This window comes from Nicotiana tomentosiformis, chromosome 6 (assembly GCF_000390325.3).
Source record: "Nicotiana tomentosiformis chromosome 6, ASM39032v3, whole genome shotgun sequence".
In the NCBI taxonomy this organism is placed as follows: domain Eukaryota; kingdom Viridiplantae; phylum Streptophyta; class Magnoliopsida; order Solanales; family Solanaceae; genus Nicotiana; species Nicotiana tomentosiformis.
In genome coordinates, this window is record NC_090817.1 from 63,922,747 (window position 1) to 63,950,476 (window position 27,730).

Below are 27,730 nucleotides of genomic sequence, written 5' to 3' on the forward strand. Positions count from 1 at the left end.
TAAAGAGGAAACATCAGAGAAAGTGACATATGAGTGATATGACTTTGTGATTTTGTAAGAAACCCAATACCCAAGCAAGATAAAGAAAGAGACCGCGTTTTAATTCTTGGATTCTGCTGCATATACCGCGTAGAATAGTACGAAAACCACTTTGATTAATATCTTGTGAAACGTAACGAAGAAGATAAAGGGAATGCAAGTCATAGAGCCAATAGAATTTGTACACGTAGGCTTGATAATGTCATTCTCGTATATGATGGCGTACTATGTTATGTTTACGAACTAATAAAGGTAAAAACGCCTGTCGGACCAATAATTTTCTGAAGTATATTCATAATCCAATTCCTCTTGACTAAGATGCTACGCTGCTTACTACTAAGGATGTTCAAGAAAATTGAAAGCTTGACTCAAATTTTTAGTGTGGTGTTTAACAAAATTATACAGTAATTTATTTGATTTGTTTTTAAAAAATTGCATCAACGTTGATAAAGCTGAATACTAATGAAGTAATTCAATATGAACAAACGATCCCAGTACTTTTTTTTTTACACAACATAAATTAATACGAACAAAAGATCCGAGTAAGATCTATTTATTTATATTATAAGCGTTAGAAGGACATCGATTATTGGAGTCTGGAACGAAAATAGCATAAAATTGGACCCAAGCAACCAAAGTAACATGAAAAAAATAAGAATGAGAGTACCTATAGCGCATGCCTGCCATGCAATATATTTTCCTGGCCAAACGTTCCAAGCTAATGGACGTCGGGCTATAGTACATTGCAGGCATATGCTATAGGTACTCCACCCTATCCTGCCAATCTTATCTTTACCAATTCCCATGTCCTTTTGTAACAATTCGAGCGGTCATTTTGAGTATTAACATTTCGTTCGGTTGTTTGAGATCTTGAGTAGCATCATATGATGTATTACCACTTGCGTGCATGGTTGGTTCTAATTTTCGGAAACTTCGGGATTGATTCATGTCACGACCCAAAATCCAACTAGCCGTGATGGCACCTAACTCAACCCGCTAGGTAAGCCAGTTGACAACAAACCAGTTCAAATGATATTTATTAAGAGAAGAAATGATAATACAACTGAACTGTTATACGAGAATTCCCAAAGAGTGGTAGTACAAATCATGAGCTTCTAAGATTTAAAATTTACAAAGGTGGTATGAAATAAAGTACATCATCTGTATGAAATATACATGGACAAATTAAAATTCTAAAGCTACCGAGATCAAGAGGCGGTTATGACCGAAATGCGGGTACATCTTCAAATCCAGCTCCCGTCATGCACAACAACAACATCCAACATCTGCACGCAAGGTGCAAAAGTGTAGTATGAGTACAACCGACCCCATACACTCAATAAGTAACAAACCTAACCTTAGGTTGAAAGTAGTGACGAGCTGGGACAAGGGTCCGAGTCCAACTCCAATAACCAGCAACGGTGCATAACAATGTAATAAAATAATGCAAGAAAAATAACCTAGAGGTATGATGCTCAACTCGTTCACAGTTACAAAAAATAGGCATGCTTTTCAAATATATTAGTGAAAACCCAATCTTTTACCGAAATCACCAAAATATGAGTACGCTTGTAAAACTGTGAAATTCCCAAAAACTTTCAACAGGTAGATGTTTCATTTTCAAATGGCATGAGGAAAATACATCTCTATGCCTACATGTCAATGAGTATGTGAAGTCATGAATGACACAATATCGTAGAACATGAGAAAAATACATCTCTATGCATGTATGTCAAGTGTGCATGTCAAATGAAATGCAACTCAGTGATAAAACCATATGCATACTCGCAAAGTATCAATTCACTCAGTCCTCCCAGTCACTCAGTCCTTACAGTCACTCAGTCCTCCCAATCACTCAACACTCGCACTCAGTAGGTACCTGCGCTCACTAGGGGTGTACAGACTCCGGAGGGGCTCCTTCAGCCCAAGCGCTATAACAAGCCAATCGTGGCATAAATCAATAAAATATGTTGCGGCGTGCAGACCGATCCCATCATAAATCAATAATACATGTTGCGGGAGTGCATCCCGATCCCATCAATATCCTCACCATCAGGCACTCGGCCTCACTCAGTCATCAATCTCTCCAATCTCTTTGGTTCATAATGTCATGAAAATCAGCCCAATATGATGATGTGATGTATCAATAAATGGTGACAGAGACTGAGATATGATATGCAAATGAATGAACATGATTGAGTATGAAATTGAAATGTAAGCAAATAACTCAACATCAGAAATGACCTCAGTGGGTCCCAACTGAATAAGCATGTAGCCTAAACATGATTTCCAACATAGATCACAGCCCAATTACTCTAGCACGTAGAGATTTCATAGATACAAATAAGATTAGGTAACTACACAGTACCATAGAAATAACCGAGTCACAATTCACATGGTGCACGCCCACACGCCCGTCACCTAGCATGTGCGTCACCTCAACACCAACCACATATTATGTATGTTCAGGGGTTCATACCCTTAGCACCAAGTTTAGAAGTGTTACTTACATCAAACAAGCCAAATCCAATACCGAGCAGGACAAGCGATGCTCCAAAAATGCCATTCCACGCGTACCGACCTCTGAACGGCTCGAAACTAGCCAAAAGCAACTCAAATACATCAAATAATACCAAAGGAAACAAACTCAATCGATAAAAGTGAAATTTTTAATCAGAAGTCCAAAATCAACCCAAAAGTCCAACCCGGGACCGCGCCTCAGAACCCGATAAAACTTATAAAATTCGACAATCCATTCAGTTACGAGTCCAACCATACTAGTTTCACTCAAATCCGACTCTGAATCGATGTTCAAAACTCAAAAACTCACTTTATGAAACTTTAGGCCAAAGCCCCCAATTTGTTTTTAAAATTCATAATCCAATTGCCAAAAACGAAGATAGAATCACAAAATATAATAAAATAATGTCTGGAGAACACTTACCCAATCCATATGATAAAAATCGCTTCAAAAATTGCCTCCATCCGAACCCCAAATCTCAAAATATGATAATAGAACCAAAACCTCGATTTATAGGTTCTGCCCAGCGGTTATCGTATCTGCGAACCAAAATCCCGCTTCTGCGGACCCGCGCATGTGGCTCAATCTTCGCTTCTGCGAACCAACCAAACTCAGTAGCCAATCGACTTAAATGATGAATCGCACCTCCAATCGACTTAAATGAACTTTCAACTTTTAACTTCCAAAACTCGCGCTGAAACATATCAAATCAACTCGGAATGACTTCAAATTTTGCACACAAGTTTCATATGACATAACGAAGCTATTCCAACTCCCGGAACCAAAATTCGAACCCGATATCACCAACGTCAATTTCCGGTCAAACTTATGAACTTTTCAAGCCTTCAAATTTCTAATTTTCGCCAATTTCTGTCGAAACCTTCTAGAAACATCCAAATGCAAACCCGGGCATACGCCCGAGTCCTAAATAACCATACGAACCTAATGGAACCATCAAAACTCCAATCCGAGGTCAAATACTAAAAAGTCAAACTTGGTCAAGTGTTCCAACTTAAAGCTTCAACGATGAAATTCATTCTTCCAAATCGATTCCGAATAACCTGAAAACCAAAATCGATGATTCATACGAGTCATAATACATCATACGGAGCTACGCATGCCCCCAAACCTCCTAGCGAGGTGCAAATGCTCGAAATGACCGATCGGGTCATTACATCCTCCCCCACTTAAACATACGCTTGTACTCGAACATGCCGAGAGTTGTTCCAAACCCATCAAACCACCGTGTAACCTTACCATGCACATACCTGGGGGTGATCCTACGTCGCCATATCCCATATAGGCCTGACAACACAACATACTGAAGATCATTACTTCAACCTTAGCCCCTAAACCACAAAATCCAATTTCCACATCCAGAATTCCTTACGATACCTAAATCTCGCACCTACACACTACATAAGTCTGAACAACCTGTATCGAGCCATAACCATAACCCAAGATGTAATCACATGATGTACCACATAACTCAGATGCTTACAGCAATAACTTTTGACCACAGCAGTTGCTCAAAACACACCCAATACTGGTAATGCGCCTCATATCAAACAAAAGCTCGTTTTAAAACCTTCGTACACTACCAATAACGAAAGAAATACGTAGAAACTAATAACCACTCATCATACCAATAAGTCATGGAGCCATCTCTTGTCCAATTAGATCCAAAGCCAAGTCATAAGCCGACTCCCGATATTATTCCTCCAAACACACTGTAATCAAATCCGATAGCACCCATTCTAGGTCCGACGACCTCATCTTATCAAATACAACCGCCCTACTGACATGCCACACCAATACAACCTTAAGCCACAAACCACGCAATTCGTGCACCAATAAGCAACAACCTAAATGTACTCAATCATGGAAAATGACTCAAACGAGAGAACCATCCCGCAAGTTTAACAAGTACCACCACAACCGCAATGTTACAAACCCATATTACATAGTAAAACCAAGCCACATGAATCTAACACAAAGGATCATATCCTGACATATCCCTGTTGCAATGCATGACCCCATCCAGACACGGGTCCATATGGAATACCTCAAGCCATCATGCCCAAACTTAACAACTACACACAATTCGACATCAAATACCCAAGGTGCATGACCATAACCATGGAGGAACCAATAACAGAATACCACGGTCCGGAAAGAACATAACCAATGCGCAATCACTCATTCCACACCCTAATACCCATCTCGCTCAAATTCTGCTGTAGGGCCCAAATAGAACTGCACCATGTGTGCATACAACCAATAAATCACAACCCCTCATGGCATAGAGGAGTAACTCATAGAACATATCAGAACACGAAAAAGCTCACTCCAACCGAATGACACACCTTTCTGCAATAACGACGCCGAGTTAACAAATCTGACCGGTGTAGAATACACATCCTCATTAGGCCTACCAATGAGCGCCCAAATCAACCATGGTCATCCACAAATAGATAATTAACCCTCGAAAAGTTCACAATGACCTAACCATGACACGTACTAACATCTGGCTAGTTCTGGCCAGAACTTCATAGTCCACAACCACGAAATAATCTGTTTCTGAGAACTCCCAGTCTCCGAATCCATAAACACACGAATCACCTTATCTGATCCCAACTCCACCACTGGAATGACTAACACATCTCTCTTACACAATCATCCCACAAGGAATACTTCTATAATTCTTCTGTGCCGCATAGCAAAATCTGAATATCAATAGTTGACCAACCAGGCGAGTACCGGAATACCAATGAAGCATCAGCAAGTCAAAACACAGTGCACCCTCTGAAATACGCACCCTTCTCAAGCAATATCAAGTAGTAATAACATTCATCTAGTAATTAGAAATCGTCCATGTTATCTAAGAATTCATGACCTTCTTTTCAAAACTGAACCGTGGATTTTAACATGCAAATCTCAATCAGACACAACACACCGCATCTAACATGTCATCACAAAAAAATCACGAGAATCTCATAATCAACTCTGAGTCACAAGCAAACTACATTCTCAATTAGCCAGGAACATTCCATTTGATCTCATCCAGGATAAAAGCACAATACGCAACATGTTCCTCGCACTAGTAGGAAATATCTACCTCAAACCATGATAGAAATCATCGAGAACTCTTTGGAAATCCATTTGCACAAAAGCAAACCATCAGAACCGAATCTCTCTAACTCCACCAAGCCACGTGGGTTGCTAAATCCCAAGAGCATTGCCACGAAACACCTGTAGAGACTCACCACATCATAACTACCCAAAGAACCGATCATGCTCATTACCGTACTGATCCAACCTACTACCAAACTATCATATTTCTCCGAGTTCCTTCCGAATTACCCTCAAGGTGACACTTCTCCTTGCCAGAACACCATGATACCTAACCAAAACTCACCCCACGAGACCCTAGAATAAAATCACATCGCCCTAAAGCCCATAAACCACTGAATTCTCTCTTAAGCACCCCAAAGCACCACAAACGATACACCCACTCTGAAGAGACCTTATGTGAACCTAAAATTATTTTCTTCACCTTCCTGATACTGAAATGTAAAATCCATAATGATGAAAAATACCACAAATCTTGATACCATCCAACTTAAACCCCGGATTCTAGCCATATACAAATCCGCAAAATTCTCAATTGCCATGTATAAACCTTGAATCCATCATAACCTTCTCGAGAGTCATTTACTCTGCTCACATCTCAATTGCACCGCCCAAACGGGCCGAACGACTTGTGCCCCATTAGCATGACAATACCCAAAGAAGTAACCCACACCTCTGAACAATCGAGTGTATCCCTACTCTATGCACGCTACATCCGTCACGAATTACAAACTCAAATCATTCCATGATTCCCATATACCCATAAAGTGTAACATAACCCGTATCCAGAAATTCCTTTACTCGAGACATCCTCGATCTCAATCTCTGCAAGTCATAACTGATTCACAAGTATACCCTAAATCGAAACCAATACAACACATAACTGTGCAATCAACTCTTCGATAACAGACTCCCCCACTTGGCTCAAAGCCATGGAATAAAATATCTGATAACTCACCATACCTATACTCTGTTACTGCCATAATACCGCAGGGAGATTCAACTAAATCCTTTATAAGCTCACATAACATAAACCATATAATACCTCAAATCATCTGCTAAGATCGCATACATCTACGTGATGGTCAGGTCAATAGTTACAACCGATCCAAACTCAAATCGCATGAATATAACCCACTGATAGAAAGGAAATCCTCCACATAACATCATAAAAATCACACATCCATAGTCTACCTAGCAGGTTATAACCTATCTGCTTAGCCTCAAACTGACATCTCTTTATACCTTTTCACAGCCACAACTACTACGCAATCACTTAATCTTCCCGGGTCTGAACTCATCAACAAAACATGAAAATCTACTTCATTCCACAATTAATCAACATGAAAAATCTTTCAACACACTCGTAACTTGAGACTATGCGTCACATCAAGACATCAATCTAGCACCTAATAGTCTTTTTTACATCTCAAGCAAACTCTTCTCGTCACACTTAATCCATTTGAGCACATCCTGCAGTCACGTCATACTCATCATATAGCCATCCAACCATGGAATCACAAGCCGGTGATGCACAACTGATACTGAGTGCTCATATGCGCATACGAATGCGTGGAGGGAATTCAAAGAATTATGCTTCAAGCTGAATTAATGTCGCACGATAAGGAAAGAAAGATGGGAAGTTTATCCTAAATGCCTGTAGCCTCCCTAAGATAAGTATGGACGTCATCATACCGATCCACAAGACTCAAATTCGACTCCGAATCGACATTCAAAACTCAAAAACTCACTCTATGAAGCTTTAGGCTAAAATCCCCAATTTTCTCTTTAAAACGCATAATCCATTTACCAAAATTGCCTCAATCCGAGTCCCACGTCTCAAAATATGATAAAAGAACCCAAAACCTCGATATATAACTTCTGCCCAGCATTTCCGCATATGCGGTCACATTGTCGCATCTGCGACCTCTGCTTCTACGGACAATTCTCGCTTCTATGAAGCCCTCTGAAGACCAGACTTCCGCACCTACGGAGCTTTCCCCACTTCTGCGCCATCCGATGGGCGAACGACATCGCCGACCATATAAAGCCTCAAATGGAGCAATCTCGATGCTGGACTGATAACTATTGTTGTAAGCACACTCAGACAAGGCAAGAATCGATCCCACTGCCCTTCGAAGTCAATCACACATGCTCTGAGAATTTCCTCAAAGATATAAACCGTCCGCTCTGAATACCCGTCGGTCTGCAGATGAAAGGTTGTGTTGAGCTCTACCCGGGTCCCCAACTCACTCTGTACTGCCCTCCAGAAATGCGAAGTAAACTGAGGGCCTCTATCTAATATAATGGAAACAGGCACAACATGCAACCGAACAATCTCTTGAATGTAAATCTAGGCCAATCTCTCTGAAGAATACGTGGTCACAACTGGAATGAAGCGTGCCGACTTGGTAAACCTGTCGACAATGACCCAAACTGCATTAAACTTCCTCAAGGTCCATGGCAACCCAACTATGAAGTCCATAGTAATGCACTCTCATTTCCACTCAGGTATAACCATCTGCTGGAGTAGGCCACCTGGCCTCTGATGCACATACTTAACATTCTGGTAATTTAAGCACCTCGTTACATACTCAACTATGTCCTTCTTCATCCGCCGCCACCAATAATGCTGCCTCAGGTCGCGATACATCTTTGTAGCACCTGGGTGAATAGAATACCGAGAACTGTGTGCTTCCTCTAGAATCGTTTCACTCAATCTATAAACATTAGGGACACATAGACGACCCTGGAGTCATAGAACACCACCCTTACTGGTAGTAACCTACTTGGCACCACCCTGTAGTACCATCTCCCTGAGAACCAATAAGTGTGGATCGTCGTACTGACGAGCCTTGATCTTCTCGAATAGTGAAGACTGGGCGACGACGCATGCAAGAACTCGGCTGGACTCTGAAATATCCAATCTCACAAGTCTATTAGCCAAAGACTGAATGTCCAAAGGTAGTGGCCTCTCTTTTGCTGAAATGAATGCCAAACTACCCATACTCTCCGCCTTTCTGCTCAAGGCATCCGCAATCACATTCACCTTGCCCGGATGATAAAGGATTGTAATATCATAATTTTTTAGTAACTCAAGCCACCTGCGTTGCCTCAAATTGAGATTCTTCTGCTTGAACAAATGCTGCAAGCTGCGATGAACGGTGTAAACCTTATATGACGCCCCCATAAAGATAATGCCTCCATATCTTGAAAGTATGAACTATCACAGCCAACTCCAAATCATGTACGAGGTAATGCTTCTCGTGGGGATTCAGCTAACGTGAAGCATATGCAATAACTCGTCCCTCCTGCATCAATACACAACCCAGGACAACGCGTGAAGCGTCGCATCACACAGTATATATCCTTGAATCGGAAGGCAACACTAACACATGTGCTAAAGTCAATACGGTCTTGAGCTTCTAAAAGCTCGCCTCGCAATCATCAAACCATCAAAATGGAGCACCCTTCTCGGTCAATCTAGTCAAAGGCACTATAATAGATGAGAATCCCTCCACAAATCGACGATAATAACCTACTAACCCTAAGAAGCTCCTGATCATGGTCGCTGTGGTAGGATGAGGCCAACTTTGAATTGCCTCTATCTTCTTGGGATCTACCTTAATACCATCGCCTGATACAACATGACCCAAGAATGCCATAGAATCTAACAAAACTCACACTTGGAGAATTTAGCATATAGCTTCTGTTCTCGCAAGGTCCGAATCACAACTCTCAAGTGTTGCTCGTGCTCCTCCATGCTAGGCGAGTAGATCAAAATGTCATCAATGAAGACAACAACATACGAGTTAATATATGGCCTGAACACCCAGGTTCATCAAATCCATAAACGCCATCGGGGCGTTAGTCAAGCCGAAGGACATCACTAGGAACTCATAGTGGTCATATCTAATCTGGAAAGCCGTCTTCAGAACATCCGAATCACGAATCTTCAACTGATGGTACCCCGATCTCAAGTCGATCTTAGAGAACACTCTAGTACCCTGCAACTGGTCAAACAAATCATCAATACGTGGCAACGGGTACTTGTTCTTAATGGTAACTTTGTTCAACTGGCGATAATCAATGCACATTCGCATAGTCCCATCCTTCTTCTTCACGAATAACACCGGTGCACCGCAAGGTGGCACACTCAGTCTGACAAACCCTTTTGCTAGAAACTCCTCAAGTTGTTCTTTTAACTTTTTCAACTCTTTTGGAGCCATGCGGTACGGTGGAATAGAGATAGGCTAGGTATCTGGAGCCAAATCAATACAAAATTGATATCACGATCTGGTGGCATGCCTGGAAGATTAGAAGGAAACACATCGGAGAACTCCCAGACCACGTGCACTGAATTAATCGTCGGAGTCTTTGTAGTAGTATCCCGAACATAAGCTAGATAAGCCAAACAACCCTTTTCGACCATGTGTCGAGCCTTCAGAAAAAAGATAACCCGACTAGATGCACTGACAGATGAACCCTTCCACTCCAATCTAGTCAACTATGGAATTACCAAGGTGACAATCTTGGCATGGCAATCAAGGATGACATGATATGGAGACAACCAGTTCATGCCCAAGATGATCTCAAAGTCGGTCATATCAAGCAACAGAAGATCCTCTCTGGTCTCATAACAGTAGAAAGTGACAGTACAAGACCGATAGATATGATCCACAACAACATAATTGCCTATTGGAGTGGACACATAGACATGAGTACCCAAGGACTCACGAGGAATACCCAGAAAATGAGCAAACAGAGATGAAAGATATGAATATGTAGACCCTGGATCAAAGAGTACCGAAGCATCTCTATCGCAGATAGAAAAAATACTTGTGATCACGCCATCTGAGGCCACTGCATCTAGTATGGCTGGAAAAGCATAGAACCTAGCTGGAGCACGACCTGACTGGCCTCCACCTCTAGGACGGCCCCTACCCACCTGCTCTCCACCTCTAGGCGGCAGGACGGCTAGTGTGGCAGCTGGTGCTGTAATCATAGGCTGATGACCCTGCTGTACTACCTTGTCCCGAAGACTAGAACAAAACCTCTTCATGTGTCCAAGATCCCCGCACTTGTAACAACCACTCAGAACGGTGGACTGCTGACCTGTAGTCTAACCCTGATGGCATGAATACCCACTGGAGAAACCCTGAATAGCTTGTGGGCAGTAGGATCCCTTTAGAATGGCACTAAAATCGGGCCGCACTAGAGCACCACGAGAAGGCGGTGGCGCTGGATATGTGGGCCGGCTAGACTGACCCCTCATAAACTGACGCATGCCCCTAGGAGGAGCACCACTTAACTCTCCAGAATATTGGAACTCTTTGTCCGTCGGCACCTGCTCTCGGTTCCACTGACGAACACCCTCGATCCTCCAAGATATCTCCACCACTAGCTCGTAAGAAGTCCCCATCTCAACCTCTCAGGCCATTGTGGCCTGGATACCAGAGTGCAAACCTGCAACATACCTCCGCACTCTCTCTGCATTGGTGAGAAGTATCATAAGTGCATGGCGAGACAACTCGAAGAATCTTGCCTCATAGTCGGTCACCGATATCTGACCCTGCTGGAGCTGCTCAAACTGAAACCGCAACTCTTCCCTCTGATAGGGTGGAATATATCTATGCAGGAAGAGGCGTGTGAACTGGTCCCAAGTCAAGGGAGGAGAACCTGCTGGTCTGCCGAGAAGATAGGACTGCCACCATCTACTTCCTTATAGCTGAAAAGTGGTAAAGTCTACCCCGTGGGACTCCAGTATCCTCATGTTGTGCAGTGTGTCCCTACAATGATCAATAAAGTCCTAGGGGGTCCTCATATAGCTCACCTCAAAAGACAGGAGGATGTAGCCTAGTCCATCTATCCAATAGATTCTGTGGCTCGCCGGCCGCAGCTGATCTGGGCTCAGGTATAGCTGTTGTAACTGGCTGAGCTTCGCCCACGGGTAGTGCGCCCGAGGTCTGATATACGGGAGCTGCATGCCCAGCTGCCTGAGCGATAGGGGTCTGTTCTCCCCCTCCCACCAGAGATGTTGATGGGTCTGCTGGAAATAAACCAGCCTGATTCCGTTGGTAATAAACCAGCATGAGTCATAGAATCCATGAACTGCAGCATACGGCCCATGACCTCCTGGAATCCCGGTGCGGACATGAAATACACTGGGGCTGGCTCCGCTGCAGGCACCTCACCCTGCTCCTCAATAGCAGGATCCCCCACAAGATCCACTGGTGGCACAACTGGAGCAACTCTGGGACGTCCTCGTCCTCTTCCACGAGCTGGAGCCCTCTCTCAGCCTCTAGCAACAAGGGGAATAACTCCTCCATGGTCGGGTACATCTTCTACGCGTGTTCTCACCATCAACTGCACGATACAAGATGAAGAAAGAGTAATTTCTTAACACCTAATAGCCTCTCGAAGATAAGTACGGACGTCTTCGCACCGATCCGCAAGAATCTATTAGGCTTGCTCATAACTTGTGAGACCTACGTGAACCTAGTGCTCTGATACCATGATGTCACGACCCAATTTCTCCTATGGGCCGAGATGGTGCCCAACGTCGCCGTTAGGCAAGCCAACGGTGAACTAACCATGCAATTGTTGTTTTTATAAATTTCAAATAGTTGAAGTTTATTTATTAAGAAAATAAGAAGTGGAAAATTTATTAAAGTAAAGCGAAAACTAATGAAAGAGCAAGTGCAGTGAAATAAATTCTCAAAAACCATAAAGTCTACTAGCATGTATCCAAGACCTGGTGTCACAATTGTATGAGCAACTAGTAGAATATACAAAACACTTAACTACTATCTGAAATAGAGTAGATAGAAAGTAAATGCAAAAGAGAGACTCTGGGTGATGCAGAATGGACTCAGAAAGCAGCTCACCACTAAGCCTTGGAGTATCGGGGGTGCACGCCGGGATGTCTGCCAGATGCACCTGCCTCAGATCCTGCACGACTAGAGCAGAAGTGTAGCGTGAGTACATAAACAACATGTACCCAGTAAGTATGCTGTCTAACCTCTAAGAAGTAGTGACGAGGGGTCCACATCAACACTTACTATGGGCCAATACTAAAATGCAGAAATTCTAAATAGGCATGAAATATGAGAATAATAATAAGAACACAATATCAAGCGGTGAATAAATGATTCTTTAACTGATAATAAATTCCAGAACTTCCATATAACACATACTAGTTCCAAATCAATTTTGGTCATTAAATATATCATAACCTCTCAAGCCATAACATGATATCAAGTGTAATCGGGTTTCGAGTATTATCACGCACGATTAATGGCGAGGTCGTACGACCCATTCCAAAATACTGTGTGCACTGTCGAGGGTCGAACAACACGAATAATAGATGCATCTATTATACTGCTGAGGCGAATGACCCGCTCCCATGAGAGTAGAGAAGTTTACCTCGCTCGCGGAAGTACTTGCGACGCGAGAGGACATGGACTTCTCAAAGTTATTAAGTATTCTTCAATCCTTCCCCAAAAATAAGAAATCTAATTGGAAGTTTTTAACTTTAAAATCTCTAGTCTCAGCTCTATTTAAAATAATTAGTATGCATAACAAACATAACAATACAATTAAAGCATAATGTGAATCTAAGACTACCCGGACATCTCATGGAATATAGCTACACACGGACTCTCGTTATATAGTGCGTACGTAGCTCCCCACACAAGTAATGCACAACAAAAATACACCTAAGGGGATGAGTTCCCTCTTGCAAGGTTAGGCAAGAGACTTACCTCATTCTCAAGCTCACTTCCGGTCCACAAATACGCTCTAAATCCTTAACTTGTTGCCAAACAATCCGAAACTAGCCAAATATTATATAAATTAATCAATATATACTCAAAAGTTCATAATTTAATTATTAGGGTAATTACCCAACCCAAATTGGAAGATTTCTCAAATTCACCCACGTGCCCGGATTCCAAAAATTTTCGAAGATAATTGTTACCCATAACCTCACAAACTTAAATATATAATTTTCGCCCAATTCCATAGTCATTTTCGTGGTTATATTCCATTTTTATCAAAACCTAGGTTTTTCAACTAAACACATAATTTTTACAATTTTATATGTTAAAGTCTACCCACAACCTATGTATTTACTTACATTGGATAGAAATTACTTAACTTTAATAGCTAGGTGAAAACCCCTCTTCAAATATCTCCAAAATCGCCCAAGAGATGAAAGAAATGAGCCAAAATTGCCTAAGTCCTCGACTTAAATGAACCTCACTGCCCAACAGTTTTCATACCTGTGATGCCACTGTCGCACCTGCGGCTCCGCTTCTGCAGGCAAAACCTTGCTGGTGCAGACCATGCCCAGGTATGCCTCCATTGTTTCTGCAGCACACGCGTCGCACCTGCGACCCTCCCCACTTCTGCAATCTACTGCCTCGCACCTGCGCCTTCACAGGTGCGGTTCCAGCCTAGCTTTTGCGACCACTGGGCAGTTCACGCCAGGCCGCTTTTGCGGTCAAAAGCTGGAACCTGTGGCCAAACTCTCGCAGGTGCGGACGCACCAGGACTGGTGCACCAACAGTTCTTTCAAGTCCAAACTTGATCCGCGCATCGTCCGAATAGCACCCGAGGCCACCCTGGGCCTTGCCCAAACATACCAACAAGTTCGTAAATATTAAACGGACCTGCTCGACCTCTCGAAACACGAAAAACAACATCAAAACTAAGAATTACAAACCAAAACCAAATAGAATCAACTTATGAACTTCAAGTTCTGACAACTTACTCCGAACGTGTCGAATCATACTTAAATTACTTAGAATGACACCAAATTTTGTGTAAAATTCCTAAATCATAATACGGAACTATTCCTGGGCTCGGAATCCCAAACGGACCTCGATAATACTAAAACCTATTCCAAACCAAATTTAAAGAACTTTAAAACATTCAATGCGCCAACTTCAACTTTATGTGCAAAAACACTCCCGGGTCATCCAACACCTGATCCGAACATATGCCGAAGTACAAAATCATCATACGAATCTATTGGGACCACCAAATCCCGATTCCAAGGTCGTTTACTATAAATGTTGACCCAAGTCAAACTTAACCCTTTTAAGCCAATAATAAAGAACTAAGTGTTCCGATTTCAACCCCAATCCTTCCAAACTCGAACTAACCATCCCCGCAAGTCATAAAATAGTAAAATCACATATGAGAAGTCTTATTTAGGAGAACATGGATCTAGAGAGAAAAATGACCATTCAGGTCGTTACATCCCCCTCACAGGGTTAAACAAGAGACTTACCTCGCTCCGAAGTTCCATAACCAGCGCCAATGCCTCTCAAATTCTTCAATTCAAAGCCAAACGACCCGAACTAGTCAAACAATGTTCTAATCGATCAAAATATACTCAATGCTTATAATTAATCATTTTATAATAATTCTCAATTCCGCTCAAAAAGTCAATAAAGTCAACCCTCAGTCCCACTTGCCCGGATTCTGAAATTTTTTGAAGATAAACTTTACCCATAACGCTACGAACTCAAATATATAATTTATCCTAAATTGCAAGTCCAATTTCTAGGTGTTCTACCAAAATCCCAATTTTCTGCTAATTTCTATATTTAATTCCTTATAGAATCCACGTGTTTAACTTACAATAGGTGGGGATAAGTTACCTCACAATAGATTGTGAAAATCTCCCCTCCAATAGCTCCAAAAATCGCCCAACCAAATGAAAATGTGAGAGAAATGGGCTAAGTCTCGGATTAAAAACACCCCACTGCCCAACCACTTTAGCACTTGCAGACGAATATGTCGCACTTGCGAGCTCGCTTTTGCGAGACAAAGCTCGCTTCTGCGAAGTGCACTGCCCACCTGGTCCATCGCACATGCGGCAGAATGTCTGTTTCTGTGTAAACACATGTGCGAGCCACCATTGCTCTTCCCAAGTCCACTTTCAAAATGCCTACTTTCTACAATAAGTGCCGAAATGCTTCCGGACCATCCGATACTCTACCCGAACATACGCTCAAGTGCAAAATTATCATACGAGCCTATTGGAACCTTCAAGTCCTGATTCTGAGGTCGTTTACTCAAAAGTCAAACCTTAGTCAATTCTTCTACTTAAAGCTTCCGAAATTAGAATTTGCCTTCTGAAACCACTCCGAACTTCCGTCGAACGACGCGCTAGAGCTAAAAATGATCGGTCGGGTCGTGACATTCTTTCCCACTTAAACATACGTTCGTCCTCGAACGTGCCAAGAACTGCACCGGAGTTGTCCAAACTCACTATTTAACACCTCGTACACCTACCTGTGCCATCACGACCCATGTGAGCACATTAGCTCAAGCCAAACTGCAAATCCTTCCTTTTCCCTTTGCCAACAAGCCTTAGGTCCGATTACCAATATCTAGATTACTCTACAAAACTTAATTCTAACATACGAACACCGCATCAATCACTACACACTATATCAAAACATGACCATGCTCCTCACTGAAATCACACCATGCACCACATAAGCCGTGGCCATAATAACATCCTCCGACCACAATAGCTTCAATTTCACGAATCTGATGCCCGCAATATGCCTCATAACACATGTAAGCCCTGTTCCAACTCTCGCAATACCTCCACAACAAAAAATATGTGTAGAAACTCATAACCTCATGCCAAAACAATAAATCATGGGGTTTGTTCACCTGACAAGCATCGTTACCTCATTCTGAACCGAATAACGATATTTTCTCTTTAATTTACCCTACTTAACTCCGATCACACTGATCTCGGGTTCAATAATCTCATCTCACCCAGTACAGGCTGCTCGGGAAATAAGCCACCTCAAACACCATCTAAAATCTTATATGACGCCATCAATGTGCCAACAAGATACAACCCGAATATGACTCATAAGGGAGAACGAACTCTAGTAAAAGAACTACCCGGCCTACGTAACAAATAAAATGGCCGAAGAGATGCTATGAACCTTTCTCAGAGAATGAGAAACAAATACACAAAAATAAGTATAGGGAACTGTACTCAACATCTCATTGTTGCGGCGTGCAACCCAATCCAAACAACATACCCGAGGTGGCGTGCCACCCAGTCCACTCATAACAATCAATAAGGAAATACTCATAGAGCCATAATGCTCATACCTACGAAATGCCCGAATATTGACCACAAGTACGCCAAGTGCATAATACAACCCTAGGGAGACGGATAGTGCCACACGCTACAAAATTCCAAGCACGACAAAGGTGCAATAAATGACCTGCATCTCGAGAGCCAACCTGCTCATATAACACCACAAACTACACAGGATCACAACACATGTGCGAATAATCAAGCTGTATCACAACCCACATGGCACAATAAAGTATTACATGGAATAGTTGACGATGGGAATAACATTCAACGCCCAAAGACTCCTCCGTAAGAAATGTTATGACGAATGAACATATCCAATCTGATGTAAATCTACTAGCGGACCTCAAGACGATTCCGTTATCCCATACTAGGCTAATAACCTTCCAAGGATCCACAATAACCCTATTCATGACACACACGAACAACCGTCTAATCTCGAACAAACTCCCACAGTCCACAACCAAAGGAATAGAGCGTCTTTCAGGCATAAACTCTCACATTAGTGATAGTACCAGAATCTCTATACTTGGTTTCAATTCTTAAAAATCAAGTGATTAACATGTCACACTTATACAAATTTCCCCGTGGGACACGCTCTCACGACCTTCCGCACCAGGTAGCAAAGTCTGCACCTCCATACCACCAACCGTACTAATTCTGTAAAGCAAATCAAGAATTCGCAAATCAATACACAAAGCCTCTTACACATGAGACTGTTCTCAGATGACACTAAAGAAAATGATAGCTCACTCTGAACCTCTGAAGTCTCCCCCCTCCTCCGAGCTCGTGACATTCTTATCAACACCAAACCTCGACCTTGGTCCTCAACTTCCAAATTTCCATGCCGCTTACTGCACATATCATGCCGCTACGCGAGAGTACAAGAATTTATCATAACCCCTGAACTACTAGTAGAATGAACACTTCACTGGCTAAGAACCTTTCACTTAACTCATTTCATAAGAACCATTGCGACACGCAACTGAATTCCCATTACCGCATAAAATACAAACCCCAAATCGTGGTCTAAATCCCCATAACTCACCCAGGATCCATTTACACATAAGAAGGCAATTTAAATCAAATGCCTCCTAAATCAATCAAATTATGGTGGATGTCGAACCCGCGGATACAACCACAAACCACATGCATAACTTAACACTCCGAACGAACTAATCATTGCCACAATCATGCTGATGCAAACCATTACTAACCGACCCCACTTCTCCAATTTACTCTTGACTTGCCTTAGAAATAATAATATCTCCATTCAAAAACATACGAAACTCAACAACACTTATCCTGAGTGACCCAATTCACGAAACCACATCATATCAATCCATGAACCATCTCATACTCTCCTTACGCGCACAATAGCATCTCCAACTGGTACACCCATTATGAAAGACCTTCCGTGAATCCAAACTTGCTTTTCCCATTCCTCCAATACTACCCCGTAGATAGGAAATTCCCCAAGTATTCTTCACACTCTACAGCAAAATCCCAGTCTTCAGCCCCACAACGAACCCAAAATCCTTAGACACCGCGCTTACATCCTCGAACCCACCGGAACCACTATTGAGAGTCACCCACTCTGACTTGGTCCGGAATATAATCAAACTCCATCGCTCTGCTAGCACACGAACACCTCCAAAGAAGCAACAGATGAATTCCTTTCCTTGTAAAACACATCTAGAAGAAGCATAAACTCTGAGCCTTTCTAAAACATGCACCCGAATCGATAAGGAGAAATATAGCACACATTCATCAAGTTCTTTGCTCGAATTACCCCTGATGTTCTCTTTTCTTAGTCATAATGATCCGCCAATGCACTGATAACCAGAAACCGCACAAACAGACAACCATGTAATCCAATCGTAGACAGTGGGCTACCCCACTTAACTTTAAGCTACAATCACATAAATCTAGAACCCACAAATATTCCTCCTTCTCAATTTACCATGATCTCACTCCGTTAACCCCCAAATTTCTTGAAATCCCTTGTTAAACTTTTCATGAACATTCCGAATTATCAGTCACAATCGCATATTCGACCTTCTACCGAGTAGTAAGTAGAACTCTTCGTAGAAACTTCATCAAAATCACGCATCCGCTAACCTACTCAGAAGGGATAACCCACATGTGGAATGCCTTACCAACATCTTCCAACGACGCTGCACTAGGTACAACTACCAAGAAATCAGTAAACCATCCTGAGAACATGCTCATCCACCAGTTGTACAAGTCTGTTTATTCCCCATTGACATCCACTGAAAGCCCGACAATATATTCCAAACTCGAAGTCATGTTGCATCCAAAAATGATAATCAAGTTTTCACACCCCTCTTCATTTCAAGCAAACTCCTTTCAGTCGTATTAAACCTTCTTCAGTACAGTAGCCACCGTCCCAAATGAATTTTATAGACTTAGTCATTGTCCTCCATGATTCCCAAATCTCTCTAAACTTTTCTCAAGGCATGTAGATACCCTACCAAAGAATCCATATGCTACTCTGCCACTCCCACTTCGTTTAAACCATCTCCTTTGAGCAACTTCTCGACCTTTGTTTTTAATACTTGACCTGCTAGCAATTCAACCACCGCGAGACACCTCCCGCCATGTCCTTCCTCACCCTTCGCTACCCAAATGTTGTATCAAATCAAAATCCATCTCTGTTGCACCTGGACTAATAAATTGCTTCCAACTCTAAGCCTCCTCGAAGGTCATCTTTCTCGAGCCATCAACATTCGAAACACCAACTCGATTCTGAAACCACTACACACCGCTATCTCTGACAACCGCTTCTTAGAAACTATTCCACCACACCCTACCCCGAAGGCAAATCAAGAAAACCATAACATTAGGGAGCCTTAATGCGTTCAAACAAGGACGACGACACCACATCACAGACGACAATTTCCACCAAGTTCAAAAATATCAAGTCTCGTTACCCCATCAACCAAAGCCTGAACATCCATAGTCCAATTGCCTTTCCTCCGCTTGAATTAAATGTCGAACTTCTAAATCATGCACTGAAAAATCCTCCTTGCGAGTTATCCACTGCCTCGACAAATAGGCAAACACCCTACCATTACACCAACACTGTGTAATATCAACACTTAAACATCATAGCAATCTGTGCATAGCCTCAAAACCATAGAAAATACAGATACCGAGCTGAAACGACAGAACATCCTTCCCCAATGCAACAATAATAGCCTACCCGAATACTCAGGGAGAAACATCCTGCACCATGACCTGCAGTACCACTACAACTCCTCGGTGCCCAATTGATAACTAGCGCTTCACGTCGCATAAGATTGAGTAGGAAGAAAATAAAGGCATAAGCCTCAAAGGAATCAAATCGCACGAGGAGGAATCAAGAAGGGAAGTGCTTCTAACATCCCTGTAGCCTCTCGAAGACAAGTACAAACGTCTCCAAATCGATCCGCAAGACTCTACTAGACTTTCTCATGACTCATGAGACCCAAGTGAACCTTGGTCTCTGATACCAAGCTGTCACGACCCAAAATCCTCTAAAGGTCGTGGTGGCACCCAACGTCGCCGTTAGGCAAGCCAACGGTGAATTATCGACTAAATTACTCATTTTAAAAATTCTGAAATCGTAAGTCCCATTAATTAAATAAAATAAACATCGGGTACTCGTAGGAGCTCGTGAATTCCCTTTATAAATTTTCGTATAAAGTATAAATTACAAGGTAAAATGATAATAATTACATGAACTACAATAATGAACATCCACTAGGAACCCCCAAAACCTGGTGTCACAAGTGCATGAGCATCTACCGAGAAATACAATAAAATACAATATCTGTCTGGAATATAAGTTAGACTGGAGAATGTAAATAACTCTGATGGAGACTCAGTATGTTGCGGATCGTAACATGGAATGCAGCTCACCATAAAGTCCCCGCAATAGCTATTGCCTCTGCGCCCAAGAATATATATATATATATATATATATATATATATACACTTGCTACACAGTGCAGCAAGTGTAGCATGAGTACGTAAATAAACGTGTACCCAGTAAGTATTTAGCTTAACCCCAGAGAGGTAGTGACGAGGGATCGACATCGACACTTACTAGTGGTCCAATAAATCAAGTACAACCGAAAGTAAACAAGTATGATGCATGGTAAAAATAGTGTAAACAAAGTTAAGCACGTGGTACGATCCTCCTCTGAACAGTAAATGCAAGCCCTCAATTATTGGTCACCTCCTCAACCGGAGTATATGTGGAAAATGGTCCCCACCATATAGATAGTCACAACTCAAATCAGGAAAACCCATGTATATGATGGCTTTTTTCAAATATTACGCACGACGCTGTCGAGGCGAACGACCCGATCCCCTAAGAGTATTTATAGAAATGCCGAGGCGTAAGGCCCGATCCCAAAATAATGTGTGCACCGCCGAGGGTCGAACGACACGAACCATAGATGCATCTATTATACAGCCGAGACAAATGGCCAATTTCCATAAAAACATGATACTTTAACGGGTCTTTGACCCCACTCACGAAGATGCATGTGAGTTATGAAATTTAAAGAAGCTTTTCAATGAAAACAAATAACGCGCAAGAATTTCATAAGGGAACACACAAATTATTTTGCGGACTATCAAGTAGCTCGTCACATCTCTACAATAGCGAGTCTATCACCCTATGCAAGTCTAGTCTCAAGTCTCAACGCGAAATAAAGGAATTAAACGAGCAAAGATAACTCAAATAGTACAATTATAGCATAGCGTGCACCTAAGTCTACCCGGACATAATCAGGAATTTTAGCATACACACGGATACCCGTCACCTCATACGTGCTATATCCCACAGCATGTAGCACATAAGAATATTACACCTACGGGATATATTTCCCCTCACATAGTTAGACAGGAGACTTACCTCGATCCGAAGTTCCATAACCAACTCCAATGCCTCTCAAATTCTTCAATTCAAAGCCAAACGACCCGAAACTAGTCAAACAATGTGCAAATCGATCAAAATATACTCCAATACTTATAATTAATCAATTTATAGCAATTCCCAACTCCCTTCGAAAAGTCAATAAAGATAACCCTCCGGGCCACATGCCAGGATTCTAAAAATTTGCGAAGATAAACTTTACCCATAATGCTACAAACTCAAATATATAATTTATCCTAAATTCCATATCCAATTTCGTGGTAAAAATCTAAAAATACCAATTTCTAGATTTTCTACCAAAATTCCAAATTTCTACTATTATTTATGTTTAAATCCTTATAGAATCCATGTATTTAACTTACAATAGGTGGGGATAACTTATCTCACAATAGATGGTGAAAATCTCCCCTCCAATAGCTCCAAAAAACGCCCAACCAAATGAAAATGTGAGGGAAATGGGCTAAGTCTCGGATTAAAAACACCCCACTACCCAAGGACTTTCGCACCTGTGAGCTCGCTTCTGCGAAGTGCACTGCCCAACTGCTCAATAGCACCTGCGGCAAAATGTCCTCTTCTGCGCAAACGCAGGAGTGAGCCACTATTGCGCTTTTGCGCTTCCCATCGCTTCTGCGTTGCCAGCGACCTCATCTGCGATCACGCAGGTGCATGAATTTTTTCGCACCTGCGACCACTACCTTGCCCCTTACCCAGTCACTTCTTTGACCTTCATCACGCTTCTGCAAAGTCACATCTGCAATCAAGGCTTCACAGAAGCGATCACACCAGCAACAGAAAAATCCCAATAACTACAACAAGGCTCAAATCGATTCGAACCCCGTCCAAAACTCACCCGAGCCACTCGGGGCCATAACCAAATATACCAACGCGTCCCAAAATATGATACGAACTTAGTCAAAGCCTTAAATCATGCCAGACAACATCAAAACTATGAATCGACGATCGAAACCTTTCTTTAAACTTTCAAACATTCAAATTTTGCCGAACGCATCCGAATTATACTTAAACATCCCGGAATGACACCAAATTTTGCATACAAGTCAAAAATCATGATACAGACCTATTTTAGAGCTCAGAATCCCAAACAGGCATCGATAAAACCAAAGTCCACTTCAAACCAAACATAAGAAATTCTTAAACTTTCAAAATGTCAACTTTCTACAATAAGTGTCAAAATGCTTCCGGACTACCCGATACTCAACCTGAACATACGCCCAAGGCCGAAGTTATCATACGAACCTATTGGAACCTTCAAATCCCGATTTTGAGGTCATTTATTCAAAAGTCAAACCTTAGTCAATTCTTTCACTAAAAGCTTCTGAAATTAGAATTTTCCTTACGAAACCACTCCAAAATTCAATTCCAACCATGCGTACAAGTCATAATACATGAATTAAAGCTACCCAAGGCGTCAAACCTAGAGCTCAAAATGACCGGTCGGGTCGTTATAGTTAGCTTCAGATTGTTCGACACCAAGTCAGGTTCGTAGAGTGAATTCGTGGCCGGAAGTGAGCTTGAGAATGAGGTAAGTATCTTGCCTAACCTTGTAAGAGGAAACTCATCCCCTTAAGTGTATTTTTGTCGTGGATTACTTGTGTGGGGAGCTACATTCGCAATAGGTAACGAGAGTCCGTGTGTAGCTATATTCCATGAGATGCCCGAGTAGTCTTAGGTTTACATCATGCTTTAATTGTACTATCATGTTTGTTGTGCATATTAATTATCTTGAAAAGAGCTAAGACTAGAGATTTTAAAGTTCAAAACTTCTGCGACCGAGGTAAACGTCTCTAGAGACTTTTGGTTGTTGGTGCAACTGCTTCTGTAGAAGATTCATCGCAGAAGCGAGGCAGTGAATCGCAGAAGAAGGTGGGAGTGAACTGGGCAGAGGTCGCAGGTGCGACCACTGGAGCGCAGAAGTGGATTTTGCTGGGGAAGGATGGGACCGCAGAAGATGAACCGCACCTGCGGATGAAGCATTGTAGAAGCGGAGGCGCAAAAGTACTAGAGGGGCCGCAAATGCAGAGGTTGAGTGCTGGCGGAACCGCAGAAGCGGTCAAGTGACCGCAGGTACGGTGATCGCTGTGTAGAGGACTTGGTTTTATACGGGATTTGGCAAAGTTTCTTTCATTTTCACTTGGTTGGGACAATTTTTGGAGAGCTTCAAGGGGAGATGTTTTCGTCATCTATGGAAAGGTAAGTTATTCCCATCTATTGTAAGTTAAATACATGGATTTTACAAGGATTTAAATATAAAAATTAGTAGAAATTGTGGAATTTTGGTAGAAAATCTAGAATTTGGTATTTTTGGATTTTCACCACAAAATTGGACATAGAATTAGGAATACATTATGTATTTGAGTTCGTAATATTATGGGTAATGATTATCTTCGAAAATATTCAGAATCCGGGTGCGTGGACCAGAATGGTGACTTTGTTGACTTTTCGAGCGGAGTTGGGAATTGTTAAAAATGATTAATTATGGGTAATAGAGTATATATTTATGATTTTCACATTTGTTTGACTAGTTTTTGAGAGACGGGCATCGCTTTGAGGTGTTTGAGTGGCGTTAGAGCCGGTTATGGCACTTCGGAGTGAGGTAAGTCTCCTGGCGAACTTTATGAGGGGGAAACTACCCCTAGGTGGTGTATTTGATATATGCTACTTGTTGCGGGCGCTACATACACACGAGGTATGAGAGTCCGTACGTAGCTAGATTCATGCTATGTCCAGGTAGACTTAGGTTCCCGCCATGCTAAAACTTTACTATTTGAGTTGTCTCTTGCCTATTAAATTCCTTTATTTTACGTTGCGACTTGAGATTAGACTTGCGTAGAGTGATAGACTTGATATTGTAGAGATTCGATGGGCTTCATGATTAGCCGCAAAATAATTGTACTCCTCTTACAAATTTCCCCTGTGTTATGCATTTTCATCGAAAGGTTTCTCTTAAAATTTATAACTCACACGTCTATTCATGAGTGAGGTCAAGTACCCGTTAAATCTTTTTATTCTAATGGGATCGGGTCGTTCGCCTCGGTAGTATAATAGATACATCTATGGTTCATGCTGTTCAACCCTCGGTAGTTCGCACATTATGATGATATCGGGTAATTCGCCTAGGCAGGATTATGTATCACACTCTTATTGGAGCGGGCCGTTCGCCTAAAAAATATAATAGATGTATCTATGGTTCGTGTTGTTCGATCCTCGGCAGTGCACATATTATGATGGGATCGGGTCGTATGCCTTGGCATTTTAATAAAATACTCTTATGAAATTGTGCGTAAAAATTGACAAGAAGGTAGTATATTTGTGAGTTTTTTTGATTTGAACTATGACGACCTATCTGGTGAGGTCCATTATATATATACTCCGATTGAAGAGGTAATTACTAGCTGAGAGCTTGAGTTATTGCTGAGAGGAGAATTGTACCAATTATTTATACTTGTTATTTCGTTTATTTACTCTGACTCACATCTGCTTACTTCTACTGTATCTGTCTTATTGGACCACTAGTAAGTATCGACGTTGACCCCTCGTCACTACTTCTCTAAGGTTAGGCTAGATACTTACTGGGTACGCATTGATTTACGTACTCATGCTACACTTGCTGCACTTATTGTGCAGGTACATATGTGATGACCGGATAGGTCATTTTATGTTTTAAAACCTAATTTTGTGATTTAAAACCTTAAAAATCTCATTTTACCCTCATCGAGTTGCATGCGCAGTCTAGGCATGTTTCCGGAAAGCTTTTATGTTAAAAACTGTGAAAAATAAGATTTTTTGCCTAAAAACTTTAGTTGAGTTGACTTCGGTCAACATTTTTAGTAAACGGGCCCGAATCCATATTTTTACGGTCCCAGTGGGTCCGTATCGAAATATAGGACCTGTACGTATTCCCGTAATCGAATTCGGAGGTCCCTAACTCGAGTTATGAATTTTTGATGAAACAATTAAAAGTCTGAATATTTAATGGTTTTTAAGAATTGATTGAGGATTGGCATTGTTAGTATCGGGTTCGTATTTTGGTTTCGGTGCCCGATATAGGTCCAATATAATATTTATGACTTATATGTTAAATTTGGTGAGAAATGGAGTTGGTTTGACGTGATTCGGACGTCCGGTTGTGAAAATAGGAATTTTAAAGAGTTCTTGAGAATTTCATTGGATTTGGTGCTAAATTCGTAGTTCTAGGTGTTATTTTAGTGATTTGATCGCGCGAGCAAGTTCGTATGATGTTTTTAGACTTGTGTCCGTGTTTGGTTTGGAGCACCGAGGGTTCGAGTGAGTTTCGGATAGGCTACGGGATGTTTGGACTTAGAAAATCTGGTATTTTTGCTGCAACAGCTGTTTTGATGTATTCTTCTTCGCGTTCGCGAAGATACTCTCACGAACGTGAATGGTAAGATGGTCAGGGTGAGTTTTTCCTCTTCGCAAACGCGAAGGCCTGTCGCGAACACGGAATGATGGGGGCTTTACCCTTCGCGAACGCGACCGGCTCATCGCAAACGCGTAGCATTTGGGACCTGGGGGAGGGGGTCAATCACTCTTCATCGCGAACGCGAGGAAGGACTCGCGAACGCGATAGGAGTTTCGCGAACGCGACAGTGTCCTCACGAATGCGATGAACACTGTCGCCCAGTTCATAAAATAGTCCCATTACGAGACTTAAGCCATTCTTTCAACTTTTCAAAAGCCAAACGGCCTAGAGGCAATTTTCCCAAGCTAAATTCTTCCCCAAAGTGTTGGTAAGTGATTCTAAATCACTTTCTTTCACTTACCCATTATATTTCATGAGTTTTCAACCTAAAATCTAGGATTTTCATGACGGAAATTGGGGGTTTGGGTAAAATTAGGGATTTTTGCATAATTGGAATTTAGGCCTCGAATTGAGGTCGAATTTCAAAATAAATTATATAATCGGGCTCGGGGGTGAATGGATTTTGGTCCGAACCTCGGGTTTTGACCAAGCGGGCTCGGGGTTAATTTTTTTGACTTTTTGGGGGAAAGTTTGGGGAATCTAAATTTATGCATTTTAATTGATTTCTTTAGGAATATTTGATATTATTGAGTCATATGTGGATAGATACGAGTGGTTCGGAGGTGAATTCTAGAGGAAAAGCGGTAATTGAGCATTGAGTGGCTTTTGGAACGAGGTAAGTGTTGTGTCTAACCCTTACTTGAGGGGAATAAGACTTGTTTGTCTATTTGCTACATGTTTAGATGTTGGGAAATAACGTATATGTGAGGTGACGAGTACTTATGCATTATAGTTGGGTTAAAGCATGCGGGTGGGGGCTTGGTTTCTTTCAATTATACCTTCCTTTGTTCATGTTATCCATGTTTAGACTAGTATTGTTAAATTGATTGTTCTTATCATGTTTACGAATTTTCTGGTCATAATTGAGTATTGATTTCGAAGCTGAGGTTGGTATTGTGGAACCAAATGTTGAAGTAAGGCTTGTACTTGTTATTCTATCTCACTGTTGTTATTTGTTTATTGCATTGTGGTAAGGGAGAGTATTAATGCACGAAGGGTAATGCCGTGCCATATTGTGAGTGTTAATGCATGAAGGGTGATGCCGTGCCATATTATGAGTGTTAATACACGAAGGGTGATGTCGTGCCACGTTGTGAGAGTTAATGCACGAAGGGTGATGCCGTGCCGTATCTATTGATTTATATTGTGAGGCTAAGAGTAAAAGCACGAAGGGTGATTCCGTGCAATTTTCTTCATTATGTTTAGCTGTTTTCACTGGTTAAAAGCATGTTGACTGTTCTGGTTATCATTTACGTTGTATCTCCTATATCCTGCGCCCCTTTAGTATGTTCCCCCTCCCAATAGTACATGTTTAGCTGTTACTGTTGTTTTCTTGTACATATACTGTTATCTGCACAAGTTTATTATGTGGGTGTCTTGTCATAGCCC

At 41.8% G+C, this 27,730-nt stretch overlaps 1 protein-coding gene across 1 annotated transcript; it reads right to left on the reverse strand.

Annotated features, from left to right (window-relative positions):
* Positions 1-10,199: 10,199 nt before the first annotated feature.
* Positions 10,200-10,754, reverse strand: LOC138894104 (uncharacterized). The gene has a single exon (XM_070178784.1). The coding sequence runs from the start codon at positions 10,752-10,754 to the stop codon at positions 10,200-10,202; it is 555 nt and encodes a 184-aa protein (XP_070034885.1).
* Between the last annotated feature and the right edge of the window lie 16,976 nt (positions 10,755-27,730).